Below are 27,541 nucleotides of genomic sequence, written 5' to 3'. Positions count from 1 at the left end.
ATTCGTTCAACAGCTTGTATATATATATATTATAATGTGGGTTCCAGACAGGAGAATACTTGTACGCAAGTTGACTTCTTACATGAATTATTTTAGTAAATATTTTTTTTTTGCAGAGATACGTAATTATTATCAAATTGAATATTAAATTTGTTTTCTCTTTTTAGAAGAAACAAATTTGAATGCCTAAATGGTCAGCAGTGCATAGACAAGGACGAAGTGTGCGACGGAGTTGCAAACTGCAGAGACAAATCTGATGAGACACTGTATCTGTGCGCGAACTTTCCCTGTCCCAGCATCAACGCGCAGTGTGCTTACGGTGCCTGTATGGATATTGGTGCAAGATGCAATAATGTATGTGGACATTCAATTTTTCATAAATTACTTTTACAATCGAAGCGTTCTCCGTTATCTCTAATCTTTAAATACAGGATTTTTCCAATAAGAGGTGTTATTTTGATATTTAATCGTAAAAGATCAATGGTTTCGTTGCTTGTGTGCCACGTAGCGCCGTCTCGTTGAAAGTAAACGTTGTCCAGATCAATACCATCCAATTCCGGCCATAAAAAAATCATTAATCATCTCTCGATAGCGCAATCCATTCACCGTAACTGTTGCTCCAGCCTCATTTTCGAAAAAGCGGTTTTATTTTAAATAGCCCGCTATTTCGGTAGATGTTACTTTTGAAGCTGTCATTTTCTGACATTTGACAAGTGGAAACTACGCCATTAATAAAAATGGAACGATACACGCTTCAACAACGCATTGAAATTATTAAAATTCAATCAAATGCAAATCATCTTGAGTTATGAGGCCCATTTCCACCTCGGTGGCTTCGTCAAAAATCAAAATTGTCGCATCTGGTGCTCGGAAAACCCAAGAATTATTGTTGAAAAGCCTCTCTATCTTCAACGTGTGACTGTTTGGTGCGGTTTATGATCCGGCGGAATCATTGGACCTTACTTTTTCGAAAATGAGGCTGGAGCAACAGTTACGGTGAATGGATTGCGCTATGGAGAGATGATTAATAGTTTTTTTAAGGCTGGAATCGGATGGTATTGATCTGGACAACGTTTACTTTCAACAATACGGCGCTACGTGCCACACAAGCAACGAAAGCATTGATATTTTACGATTGAATATCAAAATAACACCTTTTATTGGAAAATCCTGTATATATAAACCTTCCGGAAAAAATTCTTTAAATAATAGTGAAAACTCTATCAAAATCCGTTGCATATTTAGAAGAACTAATCGCATAAACAGACTGATGCGGATAGTGACTGTTTTATGAGCTCTATAAAATACCACTGACTGTTGTTTGCCGTATACGCCGTTCTAATTTAAGATAATTATGGGATGCCCAGAAGCAGTTTTAACGCTCCTTCCCGTTATTCATGTTCGTTTCCAGGTAGTGAACTGTGTAGATGGTTCAGATGAGGATCCAGTTCTTTGTGAGGAGGTCACGGGATGGACACCACAAGTCACAATCACAACTACTCCGACCCCAACCAACACTAAACTTACCAATCGTCACGAACACGTGTAAGTGTTTATTTATTATTATATTTAACACTGGCCAGAGCGAGTCGACGATAAAAAGCTCTCGTCCAGGCTGTCTAGTAGCACAGCGCGACCTTGCGTCATACGTGGAAATTTTCGTTTAACAAATGGTTGAGTATTGGAGAGTTGAACGCAGAAATAGAATTATTTATGCTTACCATTCAGGATAGAGTCATTAATACTAAAAATTATAGGAAGCATAATAATCAAAGATACAAATCAAATTGATGATTTATGTAGAAAATGTTTGCATATTGTATCGGGATGTTCTGTATTAACACCGTCCGAGTATACATTTAGGCACAATCAAGTTTTAAAAATAATTCATTACAGTTTGGTAATTAAACATGACTTGCTTGACTGACGTAATATAGTACCATATTATGTGTAAAATGTTCTATTACACATCAAAATGAACTGTACATCAAATTTATATTAAAAAACGACAGTAAAGAGCTCGTTCAATTGGTTCTGAATAAATCACGGGAAAAGTGGAATGAAGGGAACAGCCTACCTGGAATTCCCATGAATCCGGGTAATAGGGATCTCGATGCACTTGCACTGTTTTGGTGAAATTTCCTCCACAACGAGATGAACGAGAAAAGTGAATAATACAACGACGATACTAAGGTTGCACCTTCTTGTTATACGACACGAATTCGACTGACTTGCGACAATTTACAGTGCAAGATAATGATGTTTTAGGGAAGAAGATGGATAGTATATGATGGGAAAAATGGTAGGTATTATCCAAAAAAACTGTTTCAATACTAAACATTATGAATACGAACCAAATTCATTTTTAGAAAATGAAGTTAATAAAATATAATATTATGATAAAACTATACTAACAGACCGAACGATTAGTCATAATAGACCCGATATAGTTTTACATGACAAAATTTAAAAAATAACTTATATCATTGATGTCGCTATACCAAATTCCTGTAATATTAAAAAATCTGTTTCTTAAAAAATAAGAAAATACACAGATTTAGGAAATGCGATAAAAAGAATTTGGCATTCTAACACTATAAAAATATTACCATTTGTTATTTCTATTTATTGTTTTTGTGTTTAATTCGTATAATTCCATTTAATTTATGGTAAAATCAAATTTAATAATATATTTAATATGTTTTGCAAGTATTTTTTGGTTTTTGTTATTGTTACAGCTGTTTCGGCATTCAAGTCCATTTTCAAACTTTGGTTTTAGCCACGTTTAGACGACTTATTAATATGATTCTATTTTACCCCCTCCCAATTTAAAATGATTTACTACCGGTAAAATTTACTGATAAAATAATTGTGACAATAGATTTCATATTCTGTGGGGGTATTTTGAAGTCTGTTTTCCCCACATTAATTGTTTAATGATGATGTAGCAGTTATTAATTTATTTAAATGTGTTATATTGTTTAGGTTTTGTGAACATACTTAGAAGCGGGGAATAAATAATTTTCCTTACTTTATTAATGGGTCATTGGTTTTTTTATTGATTTCTAATTGTTCAAGTAAATTTAATCTAAGGCCCTTTCTTTCTATATGTAAGGGTTTAAGTTCATTGTTGTCAAGCGGGACGTGATTATTTACTAAGAGATGTTCTGCGAATTTTGAAAAAATGATTTTATTATTATAACATCTTATATGTTCTTGAATCTAAATTCTAAAGAAAAATAGTGGGAAGGAGGTCTTTACCTTTTGAATGTTGTGGCTTCAATGTGAAGTTCTGATTTAGCTCTTGAATGTTGGTCTTGATGTGGGCACTGTAGTCTATAGTCTATAGACGTACATTGTTTCATCACATTAACGGTTTTCGTATCTATAATGTACCGTTGTAGGTATTCAAACGGTATCTCTCCAGAGATACCGTTAATATTTAACACTTAGACTGGGCCCCCATCTCCAGCCTAAGATGATCTTGGAAGATGGGCATTCTCCAATTAAACGAAAGTCCTATTCAAATTCTGTTATTATATCATTACGTGCCAGTAGCCTCACAGAACTGAAATAATAAAAGAACTTGAAAATTAATCAATTGTCAACCCGTCGCGTCGTTACGACCATGTAGAATATTGTGTTTTGGTTAACCAAATTGCCAAACGTTTCTGAAGAAGAATAGTTATTATTGTATAGGTGGATAATGTTTTATTTTATTTGCTGTATAGCAATCCTGGTAGCAGAGGTTGTATTCTGCCACAATATCCAAATGGAGGAAAATACAGAATCTTTAATAATCCAACGCTTGGACCAAGAGATTTGGTCCCAAAATTCACTTACCTAAATTATTCCTGTGAGAACGGTTACGACTTGTCCTCGGAAATCTCCCCCTCGTGCGATGGAAACAATGGCTGGGGCAAAACTCCAACCTGTCACAGTGAGTACACTATTTATTGTTTATTCTTCTCCGTAAGGCTTCTTTCGTCCAGCTCACATTTTAGAGACATACATTCCTAATGATCCTCTCTGTATTGGTACCTATTGTACGAGATCTTTGTGATATGTTACAACCGAACCGACCCACACTCCAATTTTCACGGTGGACAATCAGCAAGGAAAATAATGCAGGTGCGTGAACAGGTAATTTGATTTGTTAAAATACTCATTGTTCTCCTCCAGTGTATGATCTTCACGGGACGTGAGAAATAGTGTTTATTTTTAAAATGTACTTCATGAGTAAATTTTTGTTTCGTGGTGTTTTTTTAGAAAGATGCGAGATGCCAACTTCATTCTCAGTGGATTTTATTTGCCTGTCTGCAAATGGCGAGACCATACAATGCAAAGACGCAATGTCCCACGGAACGGTGGTGGAGTCGAAGTGCAAGTTGGAGTTTGAGAAAGTGAACAAATTGAACCCAATCACCTGTCGTGACGGTCAATGGAATGTCCTCCCACCCACCTGTACAGCAAGTGAGAAACAAATTATTTATTTATTTATTTAATATAAATGGTATAAATATACCATAAACAATGATAACATGTCACAGTTAAAATCGTAGAAATATTTTAAAAAAAGAATTACAAATATATGTGGCATTTGATTGTGAAATGACATTAGAGAGTAAGTAAGTAAGTAAACAAGAGATACAAGTACAAAAGTTTCTATAGTGCAAATAAGGTAGAATTAGATTAAATTAATATTGATTGAAAAGATTTGATAGCATAGCCCTCTTGTACCTACCTTGCGTGCAGTTAAATAGATCTGCCACATCTGCGTATCTATTACTAACTTCATGCAACCTAGGTACGAGCGAGTGTTTGGAATACTCAGTCCTGGTTGCATTTAAACAAAATTTTAGAACGAGTAGCTCTCGTGGGTATATGAAATTCAATGAGGTTAATTAAATCAGGACTGTCTATACTACCATTTACAATTTTGAACATAAATATTAAGTCGGATATAATTCTTCGATCTGAGAGTTTTAATAAATTTAGATTTTTCATCAATTAATTATAATTTATATTTTCAATGGGAATACCGAGTTTAAAATTAATGTGTCTTAGGAATTTATGTTGAATTTTTTCGATTGAATCTGAATGTAATTTGTAGTGGGGGGACCAGATCGAGGAGTTATATTCGACTTGACTACGAACCAGGGATGTATACAAAATTTTTAATGTTGAAATATTCTTGAAACCTCTGGAATTTCGAAGAATGAAGCCTAGAATTTTCATTCCTTTATTATTAATATTATTTATATGCGATATAAAGTTTAATTTAGAGTCGAAAGTTATCCCCAGGTCATTAATTTCTTCGACAGAGGTAAGGATTGAGTTATTGAGTTTATATGAATGAATAATTGGTTGATTTATTCTGTAAAATTTTATGTTTAGAAATGTTTATGAAATAATGTTATATATAATGTTTTTTTTAGAAAATTTTATGTTTAATTTATGTTCAGATGAAGTTTGTTAAGAGAACACCAATTAATTAACCTGTTCAAATTATTTTGTAGACAGATACTGAAATTATGATTTTTTATTCCTTTTATCAACTGCTCGTAGCCAGTACGACTACAGTAAGCCTGATTTTTGTGATTTTCTGAGACCGATGGGAATGAGAAAAGCAAGGAGAAAGGAAAGAAGATGGTTATGTTTCTCACTAGAAGGATATTCAATCAATTTACCACGAAGCAACAGGGCTAAAAGTATATTAATATATATACAAGGGGTGACAGCATGTACCGAGAGGAATTTAACTGGCGATTCTCGAGCATTATTACGGGTGGTTAGGTATGGCCTAGCGGATAATGTGATGCGCACTCCATCTCGTCAAGCAGCACGGTAACGGACGAGACAGAGCGCGTACCACTCGATCACTCAGGAATAGTTGGTTATTTTTATTGTATTTATTAAGTTAAAAGAAATTTACATTTCACTTACATACAAGTATTTTTCTAATTTTGTTCTGATAACTTAAGATTATTTTTTTTGAATACATTTATACTCTCCGTTTTAAGGTTATCTGGAAGGAGATTGTATATTTGTACACCCTCGTGGCCAATGCCTCTTTTGCCACTTTCAGTCCTTACAGTATTTGTGTACAATTTGTTATGTTGCCTAGTATAATGTTCGTGTACTTGTGAAGTTTGTTTAAATGTTGTGTTTGTGTGTATAAGTCCATTTTGGATTTTGTTGATTAGGAGGCATATGTTGTATTCGTACAATTTTCTTATTTTCAAGAGTTTCATTTCCTGATATAGTTTTTTTGTGGGAGTGTCCGGGTTATAATTGAAGAGTTTTGTAATAACTTTGTTCTGTATTGTTTCTAAATCATTTAAGTGTGTAATGTATGTGTTTTCCCATATTTCTATTAAATAATTTAGATGAGACTGGATTAAACTAAAATATAAGCCCCTCTTTACCTCTGTTGGTAGGAGATGGGCAATTCTACCCAATACACCAATTAGTGGGATGATTTCTGCTTTTAATTTTTCTACGTGTTGTTTAAATGTCAGATGTTTATCAACATGTAAGGCAAGGTATTTTTCACTGTCTACTGTTCACTGTTTCTTCTATTTGCAAAGGTTCATGCGACGGTATTATTATTTTAGGTGAGCTTAGGATCATGTAGCCGGTTTTATTAATATTTATTGTTAATATATTTTTATTAGCCAACTGTTTAGTATATTAAGATCCTTTTGAGATTGTTCTAATAGAGTTTCTAAGTTTTTTCCAAAGTAAAATATTGCAGTCTCATCTGCGTATAGAAATATTTCACCATGTTGTTTCAACTGGCAGATGTCATTTATATATATTTGGAATATAAGGAGGCCCAGTATAGATCCTTGAGGAACTCCATAGTTTATACTCTCTAGCTGACTGTTATTATCTCCTATGCTAACATAGGTTACCTTTCGGGTATGTCCAGTTACACCCTGTATGTACAGTGTGTAACTGTAGATTGTGATACTGTGATTGTGGTAGAAGTAAAAAACAAAAGTAACTTTTTACGAAATCACATCATTTTTTTTTCATACAAAAATATTTTTCCATAAAAAAATTACAAACAATGTAACTCTATTATTGGAAAAAAAACTTTTTTAAATGTATTATCATGTAGAATCTGCTCCCTAAGTTAGCGCACTTTACCTCCGGACACCTTGTATATATAACTTAAGAAACCAACATTTGGAGATAAAGACTACCTTGTTCAACCTTTTTCTCAAAATTATCAATATTTTAATTGTTGAGAAGGTTTGGTTTCTTTGTGTACGTGGTATTTGACGAACAATGTATTTGGCCCAACCGCCATGTTAACAATTATTTTATTAATTATTTTTAGTTTGCGGACGTAGAAAGCCCGCTTTAAACCCGCTGGTTTCAAATGGACAAGTAGCAAAAAAAAACGACTTCCCCTGGCACGTGGGCGTGTACCAAACACAAAACGAAGTGATAAAATACCTCTGCGGGGGCAGCATCCTGTACTCCAATGTCATCATCAGCGGTAAGTGGAGACATCACTTCAATGATGAACTCCTCTCCTGACCTAACATAATCTAACCTAACCTAACCCAACCCGACCCAGTCCAGTCCAGAAGCTAACCTCGTGGCGTTACATTTTATACGTAAAACTTAATGAGACAGAATATTAGACATAGACCATCGACCAAGTATTGTCAATATAAGGCGCGTGAATCTCAAAATTAACACCAAAATCAAAGCTATTAGTTAAGAAAGCATTTATCATTAAGTGCTTTATATAGTAGTTGAAAGAACGGAAGAAGCATCGCTTTTTACCTTTTGTTGGTCTGCACGGAGCAAATTCGTCTTCCAGCAAGTTCATTCCAATGCTCATTAGACTATCTTCGTGAAGATAAGTCTTTAAGACATATAAAAAAAACAATTCGTGAATCCTTGCACAACTTGTAAAGTCCATAAGATTAGCACGGCCCCTCCTCATGGTTTATCCTCAAACCCCAAACGAGTTACTAGACCTATGCAGATGTTATCACTAGATTTAGTAGGGTCCAGTTTCTTCACCACCTAGGATTCTTGCTGCAGAGTCTCCATTTTCTATCTTCGTCGAACATCACAGCGGTGCTGCTAAGGTCTGTTATCTATGTGAGGATATTGTGTCAGCGCTTTATTAGCAGCAGACACATACCTGGATGGATGACGAACCTCGCGTTGGCACTGTTGGTGGACTCTCTCGCTGCAGCAGCCGGTCCAGTTTCTTCACCACCTAGGATTCTTGCTGCAGAGTCTCCATCTTCTATCTTCATGTCACCTGTTCCTGTTCTTCATTTTACTTTACTTAACTTCACTTTTTATGTTGGTAATATTTATATTTTTTGTAATACCTGCATCAACTGTAAAGCGCTCGTGAGGTGATAATTCACAAAAGCGGCGCAATAAAAATTATCCAATATTATTATTATCATTATTATACTTTACCTCGGAATTACTCCGGTTTCACCGTAATATTTACATGCGTTGACGTCTTTTCTAAGTTTAATCGGCTGTCTTCCTCGTACATGGCGTACCACGAACGGTGGTTTGTGATAATGATATCTCTTAAAGAACTACTATGTACAAAGCTAAAATATTCCGCTACCATTTTACAATTCCTTGTACACTCCACAAAACAATGTTGTGGAGCGTTATAATCAATTTTTTTCACCGCATTATCCATTCTAGTTGAATCTGACCACCGGAATCGGTCTAAATTTCTTCCTCAAATTCAATCAGCCATGAAGAATTCTGTCAATTGCGCTAGAGGTTACACCCCGTATTTTTTGATGCACGGTCGGGAGCAGATAATAGACGGAGATCTGCACCATAACCCGATAGCCGATGTGGAGGACAATTTTGCAAAATTGTGCCCATCATAAAGCTTATGCTCAAAGGCTAGGAGGATTATCTTCAGTTTACGAACAAGTAGCAAACGCTCTGCTCAAAGCATATCAAAAGGGAGCAAATCATTATAATTTGCGTAGGAAACATCTTACTTATCAGGTAGGCGACTTAGTGTGGAGAAGAAATTTCGTTCAATCGAACGCGTTAAACTATTTTGCTCAAAAATTTGCTCCACGCTTTGTGCAAAATATAGTGGTAAAAAATCAGATCTATTTTATACACTAGCTGACATAAGTACCATTTACTGAAAGAGCCGAATCAAATCCGGTTAACAACATCTTAAATTAACTTATACACAAATAGACAAGAACTTAGTGACCATTTGCTAACCGAAACGCGAACCGTACCACGAATTACGGGAAAGGAACAAATCAACTGCAAGCGGCGTTTCGCGCCATTTGGGGTTGCTTCGTTTCTTTCCCAGAGTTGAGGTTCAGTTCGGCAGTTCGGCTCGCAAATATATACATAGCATTAGAAGGGCTTGCTCCCCAGTACACTCCATCACTGGAGTGTTAAAATTGTAAATTATTACAAGAAATACAACTTTACTTTATTACAACGTAAATTCTATTCAGTCTAATATCCATTTCTATCTTTGTTATATCATATGACCAACACTTAAAAAAATAATTTAAAAGAAACGTGAGAATTGAGTGTTTGTTACTTGTTGAATTTTTTTTAGAATTCACAAAAAATCATTGTAACGTTTTGGCGGTTTCTTAGATTAGCGTGTACGAACATAGTAACACGTGATGTGTATATATTATGATGTTTGATTTCAGCCGCCCATTGTTTTTACGACAATGGACTAATAGGTGCCCAATACTTCAGGATCGCCGCTGGAAAGTTTTATCAGTCCTATAACAATCCAAAAGACGACGAAAATCCCTGGGTACAAAAAAGAAACGTATGAACACAATTTTCATTATGTTTTACATTTGTGTTGTTGAGTTGTGTTGAGGTTGATTTGGCGGGTTTGGAATAAGACGTAGCTCAGTGGTCCAGAGAACCTGACCGGACATAAGAAGTTGCGGGTTCAATTCCCGTTGGCAGCATTTATTTTTATTCGGCAGATGTTTTCAATTTGTATGGATATTTCAGGCGAGTAATTAATGCTTATAATAATTTGTTAAAATTCAATGACATTACAATTTAATTCATCTCATCATCAGTCTGTTGTTATCGAGGGATTATTAATAACAATGAAAACAAAATGATGTCAAAATAATCGTATGTCAACACAATTTGATGAGCTATGGAACTTCATTATTGCAAATAATATGTAACTGTTTCGTTGCTTGTGTGGCACGTAGCGCCGTCTTGTTGAAAGTAAACGTTGTCCAGATCAATACCATCCAATTCCGGCCATAAAAAATCATTAATCATCTCTCGATAGCGCAATCCATTCACCGTAACTGTTGCTCCAGCCTCATTTTCGAAAAGGTCCAATGACTCCCCCGGACCATAAACCGCACCAAACAGTCACACGTTGAGGATAGAGAGGCTTTTCAACAATAACTCTTGGGTTTTCCGAGCCCCAGATGCGACAATTTTGCTTGTTGACGAAGCCAACGAGGTGGAAATGGGCCTCATCACTCAAGATGATTTTTCGATGGAATTCTAATAATTAATAATAGTGAATTTTAATAATTTCAATGCGTTGTTGAAGCGTGTATCGTTCCATTTTTATTAATGGCGTAGTTTCTACTTGTCAAATTTCAAGAAATGACAGCTTCAAAAGTAACATCTTCCGAAATAGCGGGCTATTCAAAATAACACCTGTTATTGGAAAACCCTATATAAGGCAAAAGGGTTCGCTTCGGAGTAGTAAATATGGTTTGACACCGTTTCTTCTTGAAGCGAAGTTATAGACCAAGGCTGCCCAACCCCAGGCCCACGGGCCACAATGTGGCCCGCGAACGAATTATAAGTGGCCCGCGTGAACCATTTTCAAAAAACCCGCCAATCCGCCAATTTAAAAAAGTGTCGCGGGCCCGCGGTAAAACAAACAATGCAGCTTGCGCGCGGTCACCAGTGTTGCCAACGAAGGCGATTTATCGATATTTAGGCTACTCAGAACGAGAATCAGCGATGAAAAAATCTAACCTGTTGAACTTACTTTTTAAACAAAAATACACTGGTTTTTGATATAATACTTTTTGCGTCCGAAATGGAATCTTGTAGCCACCCCCCCCGATGGAATTCGAAAAATTGTTGTGGGGAATCACATATGATGTTTTTGGGTGCGCGGAATTTTTTCTCAGCGAAGTTCCGGAACAACCCCCCCCCCCCCATGGATTTCAAATATTTTGTGGGGAGCACTCATTTTGAATTTTTTTTGTGGGGAATTATGTTTTATAGAAATTCTCTAACAACCCCCCCCCCCATGGAAATAGGAACCGTCAGGTATTCAGTGGCCCGCCAGTGATTCAAAATCGTCAATTTCGCCCAACTGTTAAAAAGGTTGGGCAGCCTTGTTATAGACGAACGATTGTTACCGCGCGTGTAGGTAGTGCAGTGAGTGAAGCGGATACCAAATTAAGTGGGCCTCCAACAACAATCTATACCCGCTATTTAAGGGGCCGAAGACCGATAGGTCTCCCGGCCAAGCGGAATCGATAAATATCGGGGAACAATTAAAATATTGTCCCCTTGTCGATCAAAAGTGGATTTCCTATTCAAAATACTCACTGACAGAACGATTACCTCTCACCCCAGAAGAGAGGTGGAAACTTGAGTGGCAAACGGCCAACGTGGGAAACGCCCACCTCATACAGGACCCCACCGAGAGACAGCCTGGGTTCTCAATGCCTCGCAAAACCTATAGCCTACGCCATCAATATGTTAAGGCGCTCCCATAGCCGCTGTGCCCACATGATGCACAGATGGGGCTTTAAAGAGTCGGCGATGTGTGAATGTGATGCGGTGCAGACCACCGAACGGGATCCGGAACGAGAATCCCCGGCGGGATTGTTGTGGTCCACATGGCGACGCCTGAGGCCCTAGAATGGCTCGCAGACCTAGGTGTCCCCCTCTGACCCCCCCACCACAGGGAAGAGAAAGATTAGACGAACAGCGCGGCAGGCAGGAATATCATCTTGGCTGGATTTCCAAAAAGAAAGTTACTTCCAGGGCAAGTGTGGCCTTATCAATGTGCAGAATCAATCGATGACCTCCGATGACAACATCCTCCAAGAATCAAGTAAATCCAGAAGTGGTCCAAAGCTCTGTACTGTAGTACAAGGAATGAATTCTTGCCCAGATTCGATTTGGTGGTTATTTCACAAGTTTGGCATCTGCAGCGACCTATAAAAATCAAGGATTGGCCATACACAACGGTAAATTCTTCAATTATGGAAGTTCACACGCCGAATACGTTTATACGAGATACATTTGAAAGGATCCACACGCAACAAGGCGCTATAACAACAAAATCCTTTATATCCCGGTATATCAGCTCTAATCCTCGTCCATAGTCCATATCCTCGCTATGTACGAAATTCCTCGCTCAAATTTAAGCGGCTAATTCTGCAGAATAGTTACTTTTTTAGACACCGAGGCGCTAGCAGCCACACATGTCAAATCTGACATTACGTCGCATGGAAATTTACGTAAATTGCCTAATTTTATCAGTCTGGACTGTTATATTCTTCTAGCAATGAAGAATGTTGATTTTATTAATTGAGTCGTCGATTTAAAAAACCCGCTTTGAAAGCATTTGCTGATTCCTAGATTATTGCGAAAAACTGTTTAGGACACATACAATCAAAAAGTAATATAACACTAGCAGATAAAAACTGTTTAGGACACATACAATCAAAAAGGTATATAACACTAGCAGATAAAAACTGTTTAGGACACATACAATCAAAAAGGTATATAACACTAGCAGATAAAAACTGTTTAGGACACATACAATCAAAAAGGTATATAACACTAGCAGATAAAAACTGTTTAGGACACATACAATCAAAAAAGTATATAACACTAGCAGATAAAAACTGTTTAGGACACATACAATCAAAAAAGTATATAACACTAGCAGATAAAAACTGTTTAGGACACATACAATCAAAAAGTAATATAACACTAGCAGATAAAAACTGTTTAGGACACATACAATCAAAAATTAATATAACACTAGCAGATAAAAACTGTTTAGGACACATACAATCAAAAAATAATAAAACACTAGCAGATAAAAACTGTTTGGGACACATACAATGAAAAAGTAATATAACACTAGCAGATAAAAACTGTTTAGGACACATACAATCAAAAAGTAATATAACACTAGCAGATAAAAACTGTTTAGAACACAAACAATCAAAAAGTAATAAAACACTAGCAGATAAAAACTGTTTGGGACACATACAATGAAAAAGTAATATAACACTAGCAGATAAAAACTGTTTAGGACACATACAATCAAAAAGTAATATAACACTAGCAGATAAAAACTGTTTAGGACACATACAATCAAAAAGGTATATAACACTAGCAGATAAAAACTGTTTAGAACACATACAATCAAAAAGTAATACAACACTAGAAGATAAAACTGTTTAGGACACATACAATCAAAAAGGTATATAACACTAGCAGATAAAAACTGTTTAGAACACATACAATCAAAAAGTAATATAACACTAGCAGATAAAAACTGTTTAGGACACATACAATCAAAAAGTAATATAACACTAGCAGATAAAAACTGTTTAGGACACATACAATCAAAAAGTAATATAACACTAGCAGATAAAAACTGTTTAGGACACATACAATCAAAAAGGTATATAACACTAGAAGATAAAAACTGTTTAGGACACATACAATCAAAAAGTAATATAACACTAGCAGATAAAAACTGTTTAGGACACATACAATCAAAAAGTAATATAACACTAGCAGATAAAAACTGTTTAGGACACATACAATCAAAAAGGTATATAACACTAGCAGATAAAAACTTTTTAGGACACATACAATCAAAAAGTAATATAACACTAGCAGATAAAAACTGTTTAGGACACATACAATCAAAAAGGTATATAACACTAGCAGATAAAAACTGTTTAGAACACATACAATCAAAAAGTAATATAACACTAGAAGATAAAACTGTTTAGGACACATACAATCAAAAAGGTATATAACACTAGCAGATAAAAACTGTTTAGAACACATGCAATCAAAAAGTAATATAACACTAGCAGATAAAAACTGTTTAGGACACATACAATCAAAAAGTAATATAACACTAGCAGATAAAAACTGTTTAGGACACATACAATCAAAAAGGTATACAACACTAGCAGATAAAAACTGTTTGGGACACATACAATGAAAAAGTAATATAACAGTAGCAGATAAAAACTGTTTAGGACACATACAATCAAAAAGATATATAACACTAGCAGATAAAAACTGTTTAGAACACATACAATCAAAAAGTAATAAAACACTAGCAGATAAAAACTGTTTGGGACACATACAATGAAAAAGTAATATAACACTAGCAGATAAAAACTGTTTAGGACACATACAATCAAAAAGTAATATAACACTAGCAGATAAAAACTGTTTAAAACACATACAATCAAAAAGTAATATAACACTAGCAGATAAAAACTGTTTAGAACACATACAATCAAAAAGTAATATAACACTAGCAGATAAAAACTGTTTAGAACACATACAATCAAAAAGTAATATAACACTAGAAGATAAAACTGTTTAGGACACATACATACAAAAAGGTATATAACACTAGCAGATAAAAACTGTTTAGAACACATACAATCAAAAAGTAATATAACACTAGCAGATAAAAACTGTTTAGGACACATACAATCAAAAAGTAATATAACACTAGCAGATAAAAAATGTTTAGGACACATACAATCAAATAGTTATAAAACACTATCAGATAAAAACTGTTTAGGACACATACAATCAAAAAGGTATACAACACTAGCAGATAAAAACTGTTTGGGACACATACAATGAAAAAGTAATATAACACTAGCAGATAAAAACTGTTTAGGACACATACAATCAAAAAGTAATATAACACTAGCAGATAAAAACTGTTTAGGACACATACAATCAAAAAGTAATATAACACTAGCAGATAAAAACTGTTTAGAACACATACAATCAAAAAGTAATATAACACTAGCAGATAAAAACTGTTTAGGACACATACAATCAAAAAGTAATATAACACTAGCAGATAAAAACTGTTTAGGACACATACAATCAAAAAGTAATATAACACTAGCAGATAAAAACTGTTTAGAACACATACAATCAAAAAGTAATATAACACTAGCAGATGAAAACTGCCCAATTTAGTAAATTTTCCTGATTTAGTACAACAGCAATTATCAGAAAATGTACAAAAATCATTTTAAAGTCCATAAAATATCCAAGTATGTCGCGTAACTACGTTCATCATTAATTGCACAAATGAAAACTAACTTTTACTAAGTAACAAACTCATATTAACTAGGAAATTGACAGCCTGTCTGAATTCAAAGAAATTAAAGAACGCCGCTGAAATATTTTCACATGAAACTCTAGTTTCTCCCCATAAATTTTTTTAACCTAATCGGTTTGAGAGCTCTAAAATTGCAAGATTGCCTTTTGCATACATAAAATGTAATTTTAGATATATTTTTTGTTCTTGGGCACAATTTAAATTTTCGAATTTTATGAAAGCCTAAAGGAACCGATTCCAAAAGTCATAGTCGATTGTTATCTTGTCAATTTTTTTTTGTTTTTTTGGTAAACATTAATAATTTTTGATTTGTTATCCTAAGTTAGGAAATTTTTCATTTTTGGAAATTTTTTATCCTGTGAAACATTATATTTTCTAGAAAAATATTCTTCCGGAAAAATGGGTCGGTAATGCGTCAAGAAATTGTGTAAACGTTTTTAAAACTGAGAAATATCAAATAATTCAATAAATTTTATTTTTAAAATGTTTGAAACTTCGACGGTTCTTTTTGAAAATAACAGAGGGCGCCACTTCCGATTACAACAATCCTAAACTGTACAGTCATTACAATAATAATACTATCAGATTATAATATTGCTAATGTCTAGGCTTACGACCTATATACGGATTATGTTCCAAGGCGCGCTAAGCTCGACGTTCTAACCAAGGCGAGCTTAAGATCGCCTGATATACCGGGCCTATGTAACACAATTTGAGACGATATATCTGCCGTATAAATTATATCTATGGAATATCTTCAATACATCTCGCCATCTATGAATATCTTCCAGATGTGAAGGAAGACACTCGAAACATTCCAAATTGAATTAACGCATTGAATCTGTTCAACATCGATTCTTAAGAGGGATTGCTAGGAGGCTAGGTTTAGAAAAAGGCAAATACTCATATGATGAAATTGAACTAACTCTAAACCTCTCTCCTTTGGAAGCCCGTCGGGAAAGAAATGACCTCATTTACTTCTTCAAAATTATAAATGGTATTATTGATTCACCTACTCTACTGCAACTCATTCCCTTCAATATCCCCTCGCAAAGACTCAGAAATAATGAACTGCTCTTCCTCAACCATCAACCGACAAATTATGGATATTATTCACCATTGTCCAGAATGTGTAGACCAGTCAATTCAAGTCAAAACCTTAACTATTTGGGGATAAATCTGAATGATTTTTGCCGGTCGCTAAACAAGTGACGGAATATTATAAGTGTCATGTGGTCCTGACCCACAGCGTATTCTTGACTTGATTTGACTTGTCACTTTATTTTCTTATATTATATCTGCCTTATGTCTTTGCTTTCATGTACCTTTGTCTACTCCTGTATTTCTCATTTTACTGTATTCGTGTTATTATTTTGTAATTTGGACGATGTCCGTTAATAAATACATTAATAAATCTACCTTTCGTATCAATTCTCCAATCCAGGCCGCTCGCAATCGCCGTCGAAAGCACATACATTGGTCGACTTTATTTGTGAGTCTTTATTGAACAACTCTATATAATTATTATGTTTTCAGGTAACCCAAATCTTCTTGCCTGAACTTTACAGAGGTCAAGATTCTAGCTATCAAAGTGACATAGCGCTGGTGCACTTAAGTACCCCGCTCGAGTTCAGCGAGTCCGTCCGTCCAATCTGCTTCGATCTCAATTATAAACCCTTGAACGACTTCCAACTGAGACCGGACACTGTGGGAGAGGTCAGAGAATTCATTTAAATATTTCAGATTCAATGGTACCTAGCTGATAAGGTTCGTTTAATTCAGAGGTTCCCTGCCTGCCGAATATTGAATTTTCCTAAAACTATTAACATCCCATGTGATAATCATTTTTTTTTGTAAAAAGATTCCCTTCCCTTGCCTGTCCAACAACCGGGTGGCGGTATAGTTGCTCTGTCTTTACATTGTGCAGACAGGGGCACCCTTGTGAGGTATTACACCAAATGGAAATGAAGCAGGATAAGCAACGGGAATTTCTTTCTGTAACTAGCCCTACAGAACTGCCCCTTAAGTTCTTTGAAAGTGCTTTTTCCGGTCAGTTCTTCTTGTCACATGATATCCGATTCTTCAACGTTCCATTTTCATAGTCAAAATGTCCTCAAACTTAGTTTTGAAGTCTGTGTGAAGTGCATTTAAATGTTGAACGTCATTATTACCCTGGACGTTTTTCAAAAACAAGTTGGGGAACTAGGAAAATTCGCGGATTCCAATGTGCAATGTTTTGCTTGAATATATTAATTCTCTATTTATATACCTCAATCAACAACTCTACGAAATATAAAAATACAAATATCAAATAAGTAATTTCTCAGTCTATCATATTTGTGTTAGGTCTATTGTGTCATTTACGGAATTCCTAAATGTTGACTTGAGGTAAATGGGGGTCCGCTCGTATGTACCCCCATTTGAATCTCGTGGACCCCCAAATTTTTTCTCGCTGACATAGACAAGCCGATATCGACCCCTAGGGTTTGATATAGACCACTTTGGGAACCTCTGGTCTAATTCCTATAATAATCTGTATTAACATCAAGTTAATGTTTCTGCAGGTGGCTGGTTGGGGCAAGACGGAAAGCGGCAATACGTCGGAAGAACTGCGCGTCGTCTATATGCCGATCAATGACTATAAAAAGTGTATAGAGGCAAATAAAGAATTCACCAGAATAATCACGTATGACAAGTTGTGCGTAGGACACACAAATGGTTGGTTTACTTACTGGGAATCTAGCACGGTCGATCGATAAATCCCTATATAAACACGATATTGACTAAATCCGTCATCTAAATGGTCAGTTAGCGATATTTGCGAGTACGGTCAACAATTGATAAGAAATTTTACGGTTGATAGACCATTTTCGGCGCACCCTCCAAAGTACCAGATAAACATAAATATACAGATATCTTCTACTGATATCGTTCGTTACGCGAAATTTCTGGCTTTTATTGAACAAAGGTGAACTAACGAAGCTCTTAGAATTGAAGGAATTCCGTTCAATCCAACTGCTTACATTAAGAGTCAGAATAATGTATGAGACGATGTATGAATTGTGAATGAGGCAAGAAGTGTGTGCCAAGACCGGGTTGTTTGGCGGTCCGTCCTCTCTGCCTACCCCTGCGGGGAAACGGCGTGATGGTTAGTTAGTTAGTTAGTTAGATTCGGGCTTGGAGAAACGAAAATGTAACAAGTTATGGCCAAAAACTTCTTTAACAGTTCACTCAAAATGCATATTGAAATTAGTATTTAAATCTAGTATTGTCAATTTATTAATATATTTACATAACAGTGTAGAGGTAAGAACTGGCAAATAACTTTAAATGATAATTTTTATATTAATTTATATTTTTAATAATGGAAACATATTTTTATGGTTCGCCACCCGAAAACGGCGCTCTCGGCACTTCTAGCCGACGGCAACCATTCCTGTTTCTCACGTCCGCCTTGGCAGTTGACAGTTCTTAGCTCTTCATAAAAACCCTTCTGATAAAATTCGTGTTGTAACTAATAGTGTACCGTACTTTCAAAAAATATTAACGTAATTATTCAACTACATTCTTTACATTATCACAACCCTTTACACACAGTACACATTAAATGGACAGCGCTATAACAGGTAAGATAATAGTGCCCCATAACAGTTTGACGTTTAGGAATGTCAATTCATAAACTGATCCGCCAGTTTTGACGTCAGTATCGAGGGTTATTGTTATAAATTTAATCGTGCTAGACCCCCTCGATGGCAAATGAAACCATGTAACTAGTTTCCAGTTCATAAAAGTATATAAATATTTATAGGTACCACCGTGTGCATGGGCGACAGCGGCGGAGGGCTGGTATTCAGAGAGCACAAACCAGAATTAAGCGAGGATGTGTGGCACCTTCGCGCGCTAGTCTCTGTCAGTCCGAAACCGCGCGTCGAAGGCAGATGCAACACCGAAACTTACGCCGCATTCACGCAGATCTACGTACACAGAGACTGGATGACTGAAAAGTTGCAAATTCTAAAAGTATTGCCATAGATTTAGAACTAACTTCAGCATTTTCGTGGAATTGAGACTATTTTGAAAACTTTCAGCCCCAAATGTTAGCGATTTGAGGTGATTTTCTTCTATATATATTAGTAGACCACCATTTTGAACAAAATTTTTCGAGTTTAACTGTATCATTTTAATGAAAATTAAACACTTTTAGCCTTGGTATGATTTGAGATTTTCACGGCCAAAAGTATTATAGTAATTTGTTTTTGAGGTATTATGCCGTGTTGCGCTACCTCCTTCTTTAGCCAACGTTTTGGACAGCATTGCAGTGTCTATCATCAGGGCAGATGTGTAATTTGAATTCAAATTAACAAATCACTATATTACTTTTAGCCTTACCAATAAAAAAACACTTCCCAACAGTTAAACGGTGTTTTTGTTCATTGTATAAATACTGTACAATTTCTATTTTGAATTATAACTAACAAAAAATGTCTTTAACTGGCTGCGAAAGAACTGGCAACATTGCGTTTAGCAGACTTACGCATGCGCCATGCACGTCAGTTTCCCGACAAAATTACAGTTTTGATTTGTGTCATGTGATTCAAATCATGTTTTTGTTTTATATAACTCTATTCCAATGACCATAATTTCTATTCTAATGATATTAGTATAATTCAATTTATTTGTGTTATTTTTCCTTAAATTTTAATCCATCTATAATCATGTTGTGAATTTAGTTTCATTTTATCACAAGAAGCGAGGTTATTTCGTACGGTTTATTTTTTGATTGACTTTTACCGCGTGAATTTTATAACGATGTTTTCTAATAACATACATACCTTATGCATTTGTAGGTAAATACAATTCCAAGAAAATAACATTTATACTCTGCAAAAATTAATAAAAATATCGGATTTTTTATTATTCTCTGGGAATTAGCATTATAATTTTTAATCATTTTTAAAATATCAGCTTTCTTGCAAATTCCTTAAATAAAAGGATTGTGTTTTTATTTTTTATTTTAGTACAATTGGCATTGTTTTCTGTGTATTTCAAATGCTCTATATAATCTTATTTTTTAATTTTCTGTAAAAACAAATACTGTTTTAGAAACTAGATAATAATTATTTAAAATAAACATGACTTTTTCTAAGTAATAAAATTTTAATATCAAATGTGAAAAATGTTTTCAAAAACGGTAACCACATTGGTGTCGCGAAGCTGCGACTCCACTATATATTTTAAAGGTGGTGTGATATGCCACACGCCCAAAGGACCAGTCCCAAACTACTCCGAATGATAGGTTATGGGACGATATATGCATCCGACAAACCCGATGGACAGTGCAATAATCAAAGGTATAAATCTGGGCTTCTGGAGCACAAGATAAGCCCAGATTGGAATGCAGGAAAGATGGACTCACCCGTTGATGACTATCACACGTCTCCAGGAGTATTAGTTGATTTCACTTCACAAATTATATGTATATTCGCCCTGTCTGATATTAATTATCACTCCGAACTCTGATAAGCAACTGACACCACTTGTCAGATTTTACATGTGTCGCAACAATATTTTTAATATGGTGACATTTTGGGATGGGTAAAAAGGTAGGTAGGACATTTGCAGGATTTGGTATTGACATTACACTTGTCCTTTAAGCCTGTGGATGCATACCTAACAATCCCATATATATTGCGCGAACATTCTCCCGGCGTTGAAAGTACCTTCCGAAATTTTAAGTACTTTCAAATAAAGTAAAAAGTTAAATGTAAAACGAAAGATGAAATATAAATATTCTTATCAATACGCTATTAATATTGCAAAGTTAAAACGAAAATTTATAAAATAATGAAATAAAGAAATAATAATTATTGTGTAGGCAAAGGACACAATTTTACGACTGGTCGTTTAAAGTTCCCGGAAGGGGTCCTTACGCGTGCGACACGAACCACTCCGTCTTTACCAGGGAACACCTCCTCAACAACACCCACCGGCCAATAAAGTGGAGGCGCATCCTCTTGATGCACCAATACTATGGTACCTACTAGAATGTTATTCGCGGGACTATTCCATTTTTTTCTCATCTGCAGAGAGTGAAGATACTCTATATGCCACTTCTTCCAATAAGATTGAACGAGGTGGTCCAAAAGCTCTTTCCTTTTCAGTAGACTAATGCGTTCATTAGTCAAATCATAAGCAGGTAGATGCTGAATCGGGGTAGACATCAGAAAATGAGCCGGAGTAAGAGCTTCTGGATAATGAGAACTGCTTAATAAACATAATGGCCGTGAATTAAGTACAGCCTCTATTTGTGTCAGAACTGTGAGAAGCTCTTCATAACATAAAAGTTGAGTACCCACAACCCTATACAGATGCGATTTAATGCATTTAATATTTGACTCCCATAATCCTCCAAAGTGAGGAGCGCGGGGTGGAATCGTCTTCCATTCAATTCTCCGAATGTTAAATTCATTGCGAAGAACTTCTTTAGTTGAATTTGCCTCTAAAAAATTATATAAGTCATCCAGACAATTCTTTGCGCCTATGAAATTTGTCGCATTGTCACTGTACATACACGAAACCGGTCCGCGTCTGGATAGAAAACGCTTAAATGCGTTTAAAAAATTGTCCGTGCTTAGATCTGATACCACTTCCATATGTATAGCCTTCGTTGTTAAACAAATAAATAGACATATATATGCCTTTTGACTTTTTACCCCACGACGCCTAGAAAGGGTTATATTTATTGGTCCGGCAAAATCTACACCCGTATGTGTAAATGCCTTTGCTTCCTGAACTCTAGCTGTAGGTAAATCTGCCATTAGCGGTATAATATTAGAAGGTGCAGTTTTAAAACAGAAATTACAAGCATGTACTCTTTTGCGTATTAGATTTCTCCCCGATAAGATCCAATAACGCTGTCTAATTATTGACATAAGGAGATGTGCACCAGTATGACAATTCACACGATGGTGAAAGTCTATAATTATATCGACAATATGATCCTGTCTTGGCAAAAGTACTGGATGTTTGTTTTCAAAAGGTATATTCGCGTTTGTTAATCTACCACCTATACGTAACAAGCCATTATGATCTAAGAACGGGTTTAGTTTTCGGATTGAAGGTGAGCATAATTTATCCCTCTGTATTAATTGTATATCGGCACTAAAATACCTATTCTGTAAAGCTTTTAATACATTCATTTCAGCAATGTTTAATTCCGTGGAATTTATAACTGTTGAGCGTGATAACTTTCGCATAAATCGTAAAATATATACCACAATTCTCAGCAGTTTTGGCCATGAGGAAATTTTTAAAGCGAGATTATATATCGGAGAATTTTCCTCTATTGACGTTATCGTAAATGTATGCGATTTTTTCAATTCCAAAGTATTCTCCTCCTCTCGTGAGGGGGAAAATCTTTCGACAGGCCACTCGGATACTGGGTTCGCAGCCCAGGGCGGACCGTGCCACCAAAGAGAATGATCGACTAGCTGTGCAGGCAGTAGTCCTCGTGATAAACAATCACTAGGATTGGTAACGCCATCTATGTGATAAAAATGTTTCGCGGGTAAATTTTCCTGAATTTCACTAACTCGATTAGCTACAAAAGTTTGCCACCGGTGCGGGGACGAGTGAATCCAAGAAAGTGCTATTTTTGAATCTGAAAAAGCAAATATATCGTTTATCGAAACGCGATTTCTATAAGTATCTATAATAGATCTAATGAGTCTAGATAAAATAAGCGCAGCGCATAATTCCAATCGAGCGAGCGACACTGTTTTCAGAGGGGCCACCTTGGATTTAGAACATATCAAATTCATTGTAGTGTTGCCACCCTTATCCGTGACATGAAGATATATTACACAACCGTATGCTTTCATACTCGCATCTGCGAAGGCGATAATATTTATCGTGCAGTCCTCCTTTACTCCCAAATATCGAGGTAAATTTAAATTAGAAAGCATCGGTAATTCTTCCTTGAATTTGACATATCTATTAACAATACTTTGGGGTAGTTCCTCGTCCCATCCTACTTTCTCTAACCACAGCTCTTGTAAAAGTAATTTGGCATATGAAATTACCGGAGCAACCAAACCTAATACATCGAATAAACGAGCTATTGTGGAAAGAATTGATCTTTTACATATAGTTTTTTCCTCCGTCGGACATATCATAAATCGAAAACAATCAGATATCGGATCCCATTTTAATCCTAAAATGCTACATTTATCCGAAAAATCCATTGTCGCGCGGTGCGACTCTGGTAATTGGGCCAGTAAATGAGGAGAATTACTCGACCATTTGACTAATTCAAATCCTCCACACTTGAACATCGCCATTAAATCTGTAGCCAAAGTGATGCCTTCACTTATAGTATTTACAGAATATACAAAATCGTCCATATATAAATCATTAATTGCAACTTCCGCCGCTTTCGGATAACGATTTCTTTCATCGCTCGCTAGCTGCCGTATAGTTCGCATTGCTAGAAATGGTGAACAGTTCAAACCAAACGCGAGTGAATTAAATTGATAAACTCCAATTTGTTCATCTTCGTGAAATCTATAAAGAATTTTTTGATATTTACGATGGCTTTCCGTTACCATTATACGTAGATACATTTGCTTAACATCTGCGGTTAATGCTACAGCGAATAAGCGAAATTTAATTAAAAGTGTAAATAAATTAGATTGCAAATTTGGACCTGTATACAAAGTATCATTAAGTGACAACCCTGAACTGGTCTTTGTACTTGCATCTAATACAACACGAGTTTTAGTTGTTGATTTATCTTTACGAATTACTGCGTGATGAGGAATGAAATATCCCTCATCAATATTAGATGAAGACGGAACTTCAACCCTCATATATCCCTTTTCCAGATATTCAGAAACTACTTCATTATAACTGCAATGCAATTCTGGCGACGTATTAAATTTCCGTTCTAAATATTCATATCGACGCTGCGCGACACGGCGCGAATCACCTAAATTATTAGGATCTATCTTAAACGGTAAAGATACAATATACCTTCCCGATTCATCCCGTTGGACTGACTCGAGGTACATTTTCTCACATTCTGCATCTTCAGCACTCATCAACGACTTAATAGGCATGTCTTCCATCGTCCAAAACTTGGATAACGCATTATATAAATCTACATTGGTTATGGGGCCGAACGTCCACGAAACCTCCGGCGTACACGTAGGTATTTCACCCATTACAATATACCCGAATACTGTCTGTATAGCCGGTGGTGCATTCGTATTATGTTTAGATAAAACCTTATTCCCCAGCAGAATATATGGAAATAACTGTGCACCTAATAAGATATCAACATCGGATGGAACGTTCCAGGATTCATCCGCTAAGTTTAAACCCACTAAATGCTCACATGACTTTGTGTCAACATGTTGTGTAGGAAGCTTATCAGTTATTTTATCGACAACTAATAGACTAATTTTATAAGTATCTTCTGAAACGCGGGATTTAATTTTTAACGCAACGTGTCCCAATATTGGTGTCTCTACTGAACCAACACTTTTAACTACTGAATTATTTAAAGGAATTATTTTAAGATCTAATTCATTACAAGTGTTTAAACTGATTAAATTTTGTTGCGAGGCGCAATCAATTAAACACCTTACGGTTACTTGATTATTTTTATTGTCATAAGCAAATAACTGCGCGGCTGACAGTAGTACATTCGTAGCTATATTACCCGCAGAAAAATTATTATAATGTTTATTATTACGCGCTATTAATGTAATGGCTTCGTTTTTCGATTGACTTTCAGTATTCACCGTGCTCTCAAAATGCAGAGCGGTGTGATGTCGTTTTTTACAAATTCTACAATCCGATTTAGATGGACATTTCACAGTTTTATGTTTATCGCTTAAGCAGTTTACACATAAATTATTTAATTTCACAAACTGAAAGCGAGCATTTGGTCTTAATTCGTTAAATTGTTCACATTTAAACAATTCAACATGATCAGAATGATTACATTTCCGGCACCTATTACGATTATTATTACTTGACTTCTGTTCGACCACAGCGAATGAATGCGTAACTTTGTTTTTATTATTAACAACTTTATTATCATTTTGCCCAGTTCGTTCTAGGATTTTGACATGCGACCGAATGTATTCTATTAAATCGGTATATGTAGGTATAGCTTTCTCCCGTATAGACATTTCGAAATTTTGCACCAACTGTATATCTAATTTTTTCAGTGCAACATGTAATATTATAAAATCGGTTAGGTCATCAATACCTAATTCCTTGAGTGCAGCTATGGAAGACGCAAACCTTTCGATAAAATTATTTAACTCATTTGGGTTACTAGGTGCCAATAATTTTAAATTCAAAATATTGTTCAGATAAAAGGTACCTAGCACGCGTTTGTCCTGATATTTCTTTTCGAGAGCTTCCCAAATTAAAAAATAATTTTGTTCGTTCGGAAGTATTCCCGCAAAAACTGATAACGCCTTTCCTTGGAGTTTCCCTATCAGATATTGCATCTTTTGCGACGTATTCAAATTTTCATTTGAGTGAATGTTTAATTTAAAAGCTTCATAAAATATCGACCAATTCTCTTGATTACCATCGAACGATGGCATCTCGATCGGTGGGAGCTTAATTAATGGTGAATTATTTAATTTCTGTCGATCACGTGATGAATCTTGCTTTGCTATAATGCTTTCGCGTATAGAAACTACAAAACAGTACTTATTTTCGAATTTACTCCATAAATCGAAATTCATATTGTAATTTGAATCCTTTTTCAACTGAAGTGTATGAAATTCATCACACAACGTATTAAATTGTGCATAATATGTAGCTATATTAACCGTTTGTTTAACAAAATCCTCCGAACTTCTCGTCTCCCTGTCCGCAATACTTTTCCCTTTCTCATATAATTCATTAACACGATTATGCATCAAATTAATCTTCGATTCTAGTAACTTGATTTTAATATCCTGAGTACTATCGCTAGTCGCCATGATTAATTGTATGTAGGAATTTAAACACAACAATAATTACAAATGCAACCTAGTACATACAAATTAACAAAGTATAAAGAGGAAATAATATTTATTTATAACTTTAAATATGTTAATTTTAAATGCCCCGTTGGTAATCCGGCTCGAAAGAACCAAAAATGGTGTCGCGAAGCTGCGACTCCACTATATATTTTAGAGGTGGTGTGATATGCCACACGCCCAAAGGACCAGTCCCAAACTACTCCGAATGATAGGTATGGGACGATATATGCATCCGACAAACCCGATGGACAGTGCAATAATCAAAGGTATAAATCTGGGCTTCTGGAGCACAAGATAAGCCCAGATTGGAATGCAGGAAAGATGGACTCACCCGTTGATGACTATCACACGTCTCCAGGAGTATTAGTTGATTTCACTTCACAAATTATATGTATATTCGCACTGTCTGATATTAATTATCACTCCGAACTCTGATAAGCAACTGACACCACTTGTCAGATTTTACATGTGTCGCAACAATATTTTTAATATGGTGACATTTTGGGATGGGTAAAAAGGTAGGTAGGACATTTGCAGGATTTGGTATTGACATTACACTTGTCCTTTAAGCCTGTGGATGCATACCTAACAATCCCATATATATTGCGCGAACACACATTTATACTTAATTTGTTACCCAAATTATTCATTTTGGCAATTTTTAGGATTTTATTAATAGCATCCAGTATAAATATTTGAGACAAACTAGAAATAATAATAATTTTTCTTTCAGGCGTCAAAAAATTACGTATTTCCGCATGATAAGATAAAAATACAAAAAAAGATAAAAATACTTTTGTAAAATATGAGGTCATATATGAACCTAAAAAATTTTGTGATTTAGTTTTTATTTCAACTTTTTTCATGATTTAATTTAAAATTTATTTATTTTTTTTTAATTATAAAAGTATATTATTATACAAAAATATTATAGGTAATTTTATTTCGTTTCTAAAATGGTATTCTTCAAAATTAATAAATATGTAGAATATTTAAAATAAATACCGAAATTTGATGAAATAAAGATTTTAAGAAACTACGAGCTTTTATTATCGTACATACCCAATTC

The 27,541-nt window shown here is 35.3% G+C and overlaps 1 protein-coding gene across 2 annotated transcripts in view; it reads left to right on the top strand.

The window, feature by feature from the left end:
- The window catches only part of LOC149410136 (modular serine protease-like), a 67,665-nt gene extending 47,329 nt beyond the window's left edge, over positions 1-20,336 (top strand). Inside the window, exons 6-14 of one of the 2 annotated variants that reach the window (XM_089648482.1) lie at positions 168-354; positions 1,412-1,545; positions 3,732-3,940; positions 4,270-4,473; positions 7,349-7,510; positions 9,705-9,829; positions 16,961-17,140; positions 17,989-18,142; positions 19,233-20,336. In XM_089648482.1, coding sequence (XP_089504608.1) covers positions 168-354; positions 1,412-1,545; positions 3,732-3,940; positions 4,270-4,473; positions 7,349-7,510; positions 9,705-9,829; positions 16,961-17,140; positions 17,989-18,142; positions 19,233-19,456 — 1,579 coding nt within the window. In that variant the 3' untranslated portion in view covers positions 19,457-20,336. The remainder of the gene's footprint in view (positions 1-167; positions 355-1,411; positions 1,546-3,731; positions 3,941-4,269; positions 4,474-7,348; positions 7,511-9,704; positions 9,830-16,960; positions 17,141-17,988; positions 18,143-19,232) is intronic. The other variant, XM_089648483.1, reaches the window with a different exon arrangement.
- Positions 20,337-27,541: the final 7,205 nt, after the last annotated feature.

The sequence above is a fragment of the Hesperophylax consimilis genome, chromosome 28 (genome assembly GCF_061612785.1).
Source record: "Hesperophylax consimilis isolate HC1 chromosome 28, BYU_Hcon_1.0, whole genome shotgun sequence".
NCBI classification, from domain to species: domain Eukaryota; kingdom Metazoa; phylum Arthropoda; class Insecta; order Trichoptera; family Limnephilidae; genus Hesperophylax; species Hesperophylax consimilis.
The sequence above is the reverse complement of the archived record's forward strand: the minus strand, read 5'-3'. Positions and strand labels throughout refer to the sequence as shown.